This window comes from Equus quagga, chromosome 1 (genome assembly GCF_021613505.1).
Source record: "Equus quagga isolate Etosha38 chromosome 1, UCLA_HA_Equagga_1.0, whole genome shotgun sequence".
NCBI lineage: Eukaryota > Metazoa > Chordata > Mammalia > Perissodactyla > Equidae > Equus > Equus quagga.
The window spans coordinates 16364215-16373428 of record NC_060267.1 but is presented as its reverse complement, the minus strand read 5'-3'; the positions used below and the strand labels follow the sequence as shown (position 1 = coordinate 16373428).

Below are 9214 nucleotides of genomic sequence, written 5' to 3'. Positions count from 1 at the left end.
GAAGTGCCTCCCCCCATATCACACTGAGCTAGTCATGGCACAGCCTTGGTTCCTACCCAGCCCTTTTGGGTTCAAGGCCCATGCTATCCACACTGGATGGATGGTATGCACCAAAGGGATCTGTTCTAATGCCTGCCAAGGTTACTGACAAACCACTGTAAGGGAAGAGGCTGAAGGGTGAGTACAGCATGGAAAGCAGCACAGACTCAGGGGGGTGATGCTCTCCTCATATGGCTCTATCCAGATTGATTCTATTATATTCTGAGCCAAATGCTATAGAGACTTGTAACAGTGGTGTCCACCCCAGGCCTTCTGGGCCCTAGAGAAAATGCGGAGGCTTGGGGTGAAATCAAGACATGCTGTCTTTGCTTGGGGCATTGATGGAAATGGTTGGGCATTCCTAAGGCCAGTGAGCTGGTGTGTGCCCCCTTAGGCCTCATGGAAGACTCTGAGGAGGGGAACACCTCCTCTCAGCAGAGGCTGGCCAAGGAGGTCTAGTAGGTTGGCCCAGGGACTGGTCTGTGTGCACTAGGGGGCAGGTAAGTGTGCACGTGAGCTTGTGTGAGCATGTGTGTGTGTGTGTGTGTATGAGAGAGAGAGACAGACAGACAGAGAGACACAGAGAGAGACAGAGAGAGACACAGACAGAATATGTTGATAGGAGTAGGTGAGTAATTTGGGAGCAGACGTGGGGATGTTGGGTTCGTGTGTGGGTGATTGACAGATTGTGAAAGTGTGGGGCTTTGGCGATGCAGAAAGAGGCCGTCCGTGTTCGGGAAATCACCAAGCACACCCCAACTTCCACATCACCTTCTGTTGATCCCACCCTCTCTCAGCGCTCGGGGCTGGTCCGATCAGCACCGCGGACAGCGGCGCAGGCCTCAGCTCGCGGGGCGGTACCCGAGGAGCCACAGCCCCGCCTCTGCCCCGCCTTCCATTCCAACCTGAGTCACCGCCCCGCCATCCTCCAATCCCAGAGTTTCGCCAACTGTCACTGGGGTGGTTGGGGTGGGTATGGGGGAGGTGAGCTGGCCCTTTGAAGATAAAAATTGTGCTGTTTAGGGTAAAAGGCCATAAACAGCTGGCCGCATCTGGCCCCCAATTAAGTACATTAAGGGAGGAGCGACAGCAGCTAAACAAACCAAGCCTATAAAGGCGTCTAATTGCTCCTAACCTTGTGGACGCAGCAGGCTCCCCACATATATAAAAGGCCCAAAGAAGTCCAAGACACAAACACCTCGTCCACTGTGCCTCCGTTAGGACGTCTCCCTTCTCAGAGTCTCCCCTGCCCCAAAGGAACACCATGACTTGTGGATCTTACTGTGCTGGCCGTGCCTTCAGCTGCTCCTCGGCCTGCGGGCCCCGGCCTGGCCGCTGCTGCATCACTGCCGCCCCCTACCGCGGCATCTCCTGCTACCGCGGACTCGCCGGCGGCTTCGGCAGCCGCAGCATCTGCGGGGGCTTCCGGGCCGGTTCCTGCGGCCGCAGCTTCGGATACCGCTCCGGCGGCGTGTGCGGACCCAGCCCGCCCTGCATCACCACCGTGTCGGTCAACGAGAGCCTCCTGGCGCCCCTCAACCTGGAGATCGACCCGAACGCGCAGAGCGTGAAGCACGAGGAGAAGGAGCAGATCAAGATCCTCAACAACAGGTTTGCTGCCTTCATCGACAAGGTGGGTGTCCTTGATCACACCCTTCCTGAACCTCACCCATGCTCAGGACTCAGGCTGGGCACTGAGGGAGAGTGGAGGCAGAAAGATCTCTGCCTGCAGGAGCATTCAGTCTGATGGGAGTGGCAGACAGACATACAGACACAAATAGGCACTCACATAAGACCCAGAAAGACTCAGCTGAGAGTTCAGATAAGCAGAACTTATGGAAGAAAAGTGTGACCTGGCTGTTCTGGGGCACAAACTGGACTTCAGGAAGTTAGGGAGGAATATGACTGCTGCTTCTGAGACCACAGAGGTTTGGACTGTCTCAGGCTGCAGACTGCATTCTCTCCCAGGGGGTGAGGTGAATTGGCTGTCAGATGAAGTGAGGAGGAGCCAGGATACCTAAGCTCTCCTCTAGATGGCCTGTGACATCTCCCTGGCCCCAGACACCCTCTGCTGTGAACTGAATCTGGGGGCTTCCTTAAGAGGGCTCCACCTCTGGCTTCAAGGTGAGGGGCTGAGCTTTCCACCTGGCTCCTGACCACAGGACCTGGACTCATCAGACAGACTCATAGAACCCAATGAGGAAATCCAGCAGTGGCCCTGTCTCTCACTGCCCAGCTCTGTCATCTCTGCGGAGCTCTGGGCTGGCAGTTTACCTTAAAGCAATCACCTCTCTCCCCCCAAAAATGCATTTGGGGCACCAGGAGCCATCTGACCCCTCCTCCCCACCCCAAATGGCAGGTGCGCTTCCTGGAGCAGCAGAACAAGCTGCTGGAGACCAAGTGGCAGCTCTACCAGAACCGCAAGTGCTGCGACAGCAACCTGGAGCCTCTGTTCAGTGGCTACATCGAGACGCTGCGGCGGGAGGCGGAGTGCGTGGAGGCCGACAGCGGGAGGTTGGCCTCGGAGCTCAACCACGTGCAGGAGGTGCTGGAGGGCTACAAGAAGAGGTGAGGCGGCCAGGAGGGATGCTGGGCCCAGGAAATGACTCAGGCTAAAGCCCAGCGGATTAGACACAAGAAGGATTTCCGAGCAGGGCGCATGGCCATGCAGGCCGGGTAGGAGTGTGTGGCAGGGTCTCCTCATCGGTGCAGTTGTGGCCCAGCTGCCTGCCCCAGTGGTGGGCTGGGTTCCCCTGCAGCTCTCCCCGACTTCAGCCTTCTCTCCTCTGAGCCTGCTCACCTGGCAGCTGCCCCCTGTGCTCTGTGGGAGGGCCTTCTGCCATCTCCCTGGCCTTCTTGTCCTGACCACCAGGTTCCCACCATAGCCCCTGGACCCGATGTGAGCGTCTGGTCCCTCAGAGCTGCCGGGTCCTGGGTCCCACTGCCGAGGGTGCTGAGTGCTGACGGCTGATGGATCTCATAGGCCCCCACACCTGAGTCAAGATGGACCCCAGAGGAGGGGAGGCGGGGCCTCAGCACCCCAGAGCTGGTGCTGTCCACTCCTGCGTGGGGCTGGGTGCTGAGGCTTATTCACCTCCTGAGAGGAACTCAGAGCAGCTTTGGGAACAGGGCTGTGAGGTCCCAGAAGATTAGCCACTCAAGCCTTCTCGGTAGAGAAAGAATGACAGACACACCCCAGTCCAAGCAGGAAGGACCCGGCAGGGCTGCCAGGAGCCAGCTGTGTTGAGGGGCAGGGGGTCCTGACACTTCCCCCTTCCCTGGGATGAGTGGAGGGGGTCGGGGAGACCCGCCCTGCTGTGACCCCCGTCTCTGCCCTCTTGTGCCTCAGGTATGAGGAGGAAGTTTCTCTGAGAGCAACAGCCGAGAATGAGTTTGTGGCTCTGAAGAAGGTGGGTAACGTGGGATGGGCGGGCACAGACACGAGGGCTCTCGGAGTGACAGGCTCTGCTAGGGGAGACCCAGGGCCGCCACCTCAGTGTGGGGCGCAGGGCCCTCGCCACCTCAGGATGGCAAATCCCCAGAGATCAGGTCCCGGAAGGCACGTCCAGGGCTTTGACAAAGGGCTGTAACCTTGGAATATCCGCTAGCACCCGGCCCTGGGGCAGGGACACGGCTGGGTCGCCCCCTGGATGTCCTGCTCTGCCTCCGAGTTTGTGGTCTGTGGCTGGGGTCCACACACGGGCACGGCAGCTTCAGTCTCTCTGTGGAGGGACAGGGTCCTGTCTAGCTCTGTGGCAAGTCTGACCAAGAGCAGGGCCACAGTGCCAGGGTTTGGGGCGGATGGAGCAGAGCCATGGGGCAAGCGGCAGTCTTGGAGGACTGTGGGGGACAGGGAAGGGTCAAGGTGGCCGAGATGGGGAGTCAGTCTGGCAGGCTTCCTGGAAGAGGGGAGGGTAAAAAGGAGAGGTGGGGGGGGCAAGGTGGTCGGGGGGGGGGGGGGGAAAGGCTGGTGGCCCATCTCCAAGGCACCAGGGTCTGTTCTTAGAAGGGGAGGAGGTGGGGAGGCCCGTCCTGGAGGTGGGAAGGTGTGGAGATGGGATGGGAATGGGAACACTGGGGAATCCTTTCCCCCTGGCCTCCACGGAATGGGTGGGAAGAGAGGAGTTTGGGGTGACGATCACCAGGGCTCCACTGAGCTCAAAGGGCCCCCCACCTTCCTAGGACGTGGACTGCGCCTACCTCCGCAAGTCGGACCTGGAGGCCAATGTGGAGGCGCTGACCCAGGAGATCGACTTCCTACGGCGACTGTATGAGGAGGTGAGGGCGTGTGGTCCAGGTAGAAATCAGGCAGCCGGCCTGGAAGAGAGGCCTTTGGTCTGGGACTGGAGGTGGATGGCATCTGGGCAGGGGTGGCCATCCATGAGGCTGTCAGAGGGCACAGGGGCTGGAGCCCCGGGAAGGGCTGAGAAGACTGCATATAGGCTGGTAGGGGAGGCTGTGTGAGCAATTCCTTCCACCCACTGCCCCCACCATCTGCAGGAGATCCGTGTCCTTCAAGCCCACATCTCAGACACTTCGGTCATCGTCAAGATGGACAACAGCCGGGAACTGAACATGGACAACATCCTGGCCGAGATCAAGGCTCAGTACGATGACATCGCCAACCGCAGCCGGGCTGAGGCGGAGTCCTGGTACCGCAGCAAGGTGAGTGGCACAGAGCACCTGCCTCCTGACATGGCCGTGGGAGGGATGTGAGGTGTATATTAGCAAGGCAGGGCAGGGCTGCCACGTATGGTTGCACAGGTTGAGCACTGTACAACCTGCACTATCATCGCTGGTGTCCTGAATGGACGGGATGTCCCATCCCGAGCCTCAGGAGTCTCTCTGCCTCCCCCCAGTGTGAGGAGATAAAGGCCACAGTGGTCCGGCACGGAGAGACCCTGCGTCGCACCAAGGAGGAGATCAACGAGCTGAACCGCCTGATCCAGAGGCTTACCGCCGAGATCGAGAATGCCAAGAGCCAGGTAATGCTCGTTTGGGGCCTACCTGGGTCCCTCCGACAGTGTGTGCCCCATGTGGATCTCGCCATTCATCCCCCAGCCCATGTGCATGAGTAGGGTCCCTGGTTGTAGTCACTCAGGGAGACCCAGGGGATATGGCAAGAGGCCTGTTCCTGGGGTGTTCCCAGCTGGGTAGGAGGCCTGGACACATGCAGGAAATGGACAGAGAGACCCAGGGACCACAACCCACCCTGTTCTCTTCTGGGTCCCCAGAACTCCAAGCTGGAGGTGGCTGTGAGCCAGGCTGAGCAGCAGGGCGAGGCGGCCCTCACTGACGCCCGCAGCAAGCTGGCCGGGCTGGAGGAGGCCCTGCAGAAGGCCAAGCAGGACATGGCCTGCCTGCTCAGGGAGTACCAGGAGGTGATGAACGCCAAGCTGGGCCTGGACATCGAGATCGCCACCTACAGGCGCCTGCTGGAGGGCGAGGAGCAGAGGTGGGTACCACAGCCTGTTTCTCTCCCAGCCGTGCCTGGGTTCTCAGTGTGCCCTTTCCTTCATACTCCGGGCATCGCTCGCCTTCCGTTTCCTAACCTCCCCTTCCTGCAACTGGACAGGTAATTTGAGTGCGTCCTTGGAGTGTGTTTCCACCCCGTTTGAGTCTCTCGTGCCCACTACATGCTGATCTGGGATTGGTGGCATTTGCAGATCTGGTCCTCAGACCAGGTGTCAGGCTGTAGCAATCACCATTCTGAGCAGCCAGCCTGGCTTGGGGTCCCCTTCTCTCACTAATGCTCCTTCTGTCTTGGGTCCTTGTTGCACACGCCCCTCAGGATCCCAGCTCGCTTCTCAAGCCCAGCCCAGCCCAGCCCAGCCCTGGGAGTTAAGATTTATCCCATGAGGACAGGTTCGATAGAGGGTTTTCTCAACTCACACTTGCCTATTCTAACTATAGTGAGTTCACCTCGGTGGTCTTCCATTGCAGCAGGTAGGACTGAGGGCAGACAGACAGCAGGGACTTGTCCTTCGAGGCACCTATGCTCCGCTCTGGGCATTTTGGCTTATTGCTTGCTTTGGGGGCAGGGGGACACTCATAGGGCATTGAGCCTTCCTATGGCTGGAGGGCAGCAGAACAGCTCCTATGAGGACAACACGCCCAGAATGTTGCCCTTAGGTTCTTTCCCCAGGTTGGTCAGGCCCTCACACCCTGAACCTTCCTCTTCTGGTGGACAGCCAGGCCCCTGGCCCTGGGCAGAGGAGAATGGAGGGTGAGGATGCAGAGGGAGCATCCTGTGTATTGGGGAGATGGGGATGCAGGTTTGGTACCAGAATCAAAGTGGTTGCATGGTGAGACCTGCAACAAACTCCAGCAATTGCGCTGGCGAGCTCAGAGGCAGGGGGCTCCCTGGGCCCGCGGAGATCCTGAAGAGTCCCAGCAGGAGGAGTTCTTCAAGACTGAGTTTGGAAGGTGGGGAGACACATGCGGAATGCCCTGGAAATGGAGTGTGTCCCCGCTCCGCCATACCGGCTCTCGGAGTGAACTCAGAAGCTTTAGCGTGGGTCCCTAGGAAGCCTGGGCATGGAATGATCAGAGGGTGGGCTGCAGAGGGTCCTCAGATCTGAAGCTGATTTTGACGCTTTGCCACGGTCCTTTGCCGCTCACGTTTGTTTCCCTAAGGAGACGGTGTTGCGCAGGAAGGAAAGGCAGGCTGGGTGGGGTTAGGTGGCCCGAGTTACAGCCCTGCCTCTGTCACTGGTTGTTTCCTTTCTCTGGGCCTCAGTTTCTCCATCAGTCAAATGAGGGAATAGGCGTGGATAGACCTGAGCCCATTCTAAAGGGGTTCTAGAACCCCATTCCTTCATGCAACAGTCCTTTATGGAGCCGGGCACCATCTTAGCCACTGTCGATTCTGCCATGGGGAAAAGAACCAAGAAAATCTCTGTCCTCCTGAAGCCATGTTTTTGTGACACCAGTTAGACCAGATTTAGGAAGTTAAGTCTGCAGCCCCTCAAATGCATTTACAGGTCAATCAGAAGCTACAGAAACAGTCGCAGCTCAGGTTTCTGGAGTGCTCCCCATGTGGCGGTGCTAGGCGCTGACATGTACTGTTCAAAGTCAGCCTATAACAGAGGTCCGGGTGTAGCTTTTCCCCTGAGGAAGTGGGCTGAGGGAGGACAAATCTGCTGAGGTTGCTCAGCTACTAAGGGGTGGAGAGCCTGGTGTCCTGTCTGCAGAATCCACATGGTGCCCGGGGTTCCTTGGCTTCTGGATTGGTCTGTTTATCACCCTTCTCCTGGCAAATGCCCGGAAGGAGGGCCACCCATCTCACCTTCCACCTTGGCTGTTCCCGCAGCACTGACCTTTCTCTTTTCCTTTCCCAACAGGCTGTGTGAGGGCGTTGGCTCCGTGAATGTCTGTAAGTAGCTGTCCTCCTCCCCCCATCTCTGGCTGGGGTGGTCCCAGTGCCTTTAGGGAGGAGCCATTTTTGCTCACCCCAAAGCTGCCTGGCTGTGGCCGTGCCTGACCCTTGCCTCTCCTGTTCTCCCCCCATTCAGGCGTCAGCAGCTCCCGCGGTGGCGTCGTCTGTGGCGATCTCTGCGCCTCTGGTGCTGCCCCTGCTGTCACCACCAGCATCTGCAGCGCCCCCTGCAGCGGCAACGTGGTGGTGGGCACCGTCAACGCCTGCGCCCCCTGCTCCGGGGTCAGCGCCTGCAGCGTGGGCTCTAAGAGATGCTAGGAGGCTGCAGCCTCCACCAGTGTGTGTCACCGCCACCCTCCGCCCGGCCAGGACCCCGCGCAACGGGAACGCCCCTCCCGCTGCCCCATGCACCAGCCGCTGGCTCCCTGGAACCCGTCGCCAGAGATGTACCCTCTGCACGTCCTCCCCACCCGCACCTGCTCCTTCTGTGCACCATGTCCCAGGCGCCCTGAGCCCTGGGGTGGCGGGGGCAGCACCCTGGCCTCTTTCTGTAGCCTCTGCTGGTAGTCCATTTGTTGTCCTGAGGATTCATCCTTTCTTCCGCCTTCTGTTTTCTGCTGGATTCATTGGTCCTGCCTGACCCCTTCACCCAAGCTTGGAGGCAGAGGACAGGCCCCGGAATCTTCCTGTCTGCTTGTGCCTGTGGAATGGAGATGGGGAACGTGATGGTGGTTTTCCTGTGACTCTGAGGGACATGGCACATGGGAGGGGAGAGCATCTCGTGCCAGGGCTGCCTACGGAAGCTTCTAAAAAGCCAGTGACTCCACCACCTGCCCTTCCTTTGCCTTTGTGTCGCTCTCTTTCCAATAAACTCATTGTAGCTGATCAAACCTGGTGCCTTGGTGTCTTGAGAATGCCAGGGCCCTCCTGCATGGGTGCTCCCGCTGGAGACCTCCTCAGGACATCTCCACCCAGGTGGTTATTTTTCAGTAGATGAAAAGGACTGTAGGAGGCGCTGCCTGTTTGGCCCCGGAGCAGCCCAAGCCTCGGGGAGACGAGAGAAGACTCCTGGAAGTGGGGATCTTGTGTGGTCATGGGTCTCTCTAGAGCAAGGTTTCTCAGCTTCAGCACCATTGGCATTTGGGCTGGAGAATTCTTTGTTGTGGTGTAACTGAGCAAAAAGGGGCTCATTCTGTTCACCACAATCTGATGCCCATCAATTGCAAACAAGCCGGTGGTGGAGAAAGGAAAATTTATACGATTAGCTGGCGTCATCGGAAGATGGTGGAATAGTGTCCTGAAGACCCATCTTAGAATCACACAGTATCTTGAGCAGTTCTATAGGGGAAATGGGCAGGGAAGGAGAGGGTTGGGGATGTCCACTATCCGCTGTGATGGACTTCAAGGCGCCATATTATCTCTCTCTTCTGTCATTTGTGATGGGTACCAACGTAGAATTTTTCTTCCTGGAGGTCTAGAATTTCTCTTCCTGGAGGTCGTCATGCTCCTGGGGAACTTGGAGAACAAAGTTGTCTCATCACAGCTGGGAGATACGCATAAGCAAGAGCCATAGAACTAGCAGATCGTATATTTTGTAAAAGTGAGAGGTGCTTAATCATCTAGGCTCCGGGCAGGCTAGAATGTATTCACAGAGACTGGTGAGTCAGGGTCATGGTTACAATGTTGCTTCTTTTCCCTAAGTGGCTTCCCTCCTGCTAACTTAAGATCTAGCTGTCACAGTGGGGCTGTTTAGCAGTATTGCTGGTCTCTACCGACTGGAGGTCCAGCCATATGCCC

General features: G+C 58.1%; 1 protein-coding gene across 1 annotated transcript; it reads left to right on the top strand.

The window, feature by feature from the left end:
* The first annotated feature begins 1255 nt into the window (after positions 1–1255).
* On the top strand, positions 1256–8307 carry LOC124245744 (keratin, type II cuticular Hb6). Its single transcript, XM_046673442.1, has 9 exons — positions 1256–1672; positions 2399–2607; positions 3389–3449; positions 4222–4317; positions 4540–4704; positions 4899–5024; positions 5274–5494; positions 7383–7414; positions 7554–8307. The coding sequence occupies exons 1-9, from the start codon at positions 1304–1306 to the stop codon at positions 7733–7735; spliced, it is 1461 nt and encodes a 486-aa protein (XP_046529398.1). The 5' UTR covers positions 1256–1303; the 3' UTR covers positions 7736–8307.
* The last annotated feature ends 907 nt before the right edge of the window (positions 8308–9214 follow it).

Coding starts and splice junctions, on each gene's coding strand:
- LOC124245744 (XM_046673442.1), top strand. CDS start 1,304: ATGACTTGTGGATCTTACTGTGCTGGCCGTGCCTTCAGCTGCTCCTCG. Junction 1,673..2,398: donor TTGCTGCCTTCATCGACAAG/GTGGGTGTCCTT, acceptor CCCAAATGGCAG/GTGCGCTTCCTGGAGCAGCA. Junction 4,705..4,898: donor AGTCCTGGTACCGCAGCAAG/GTGAGTGGCACA, acceptor GCCTCCCCCCAG/TGTGAGGAGATAAAGGCCAC.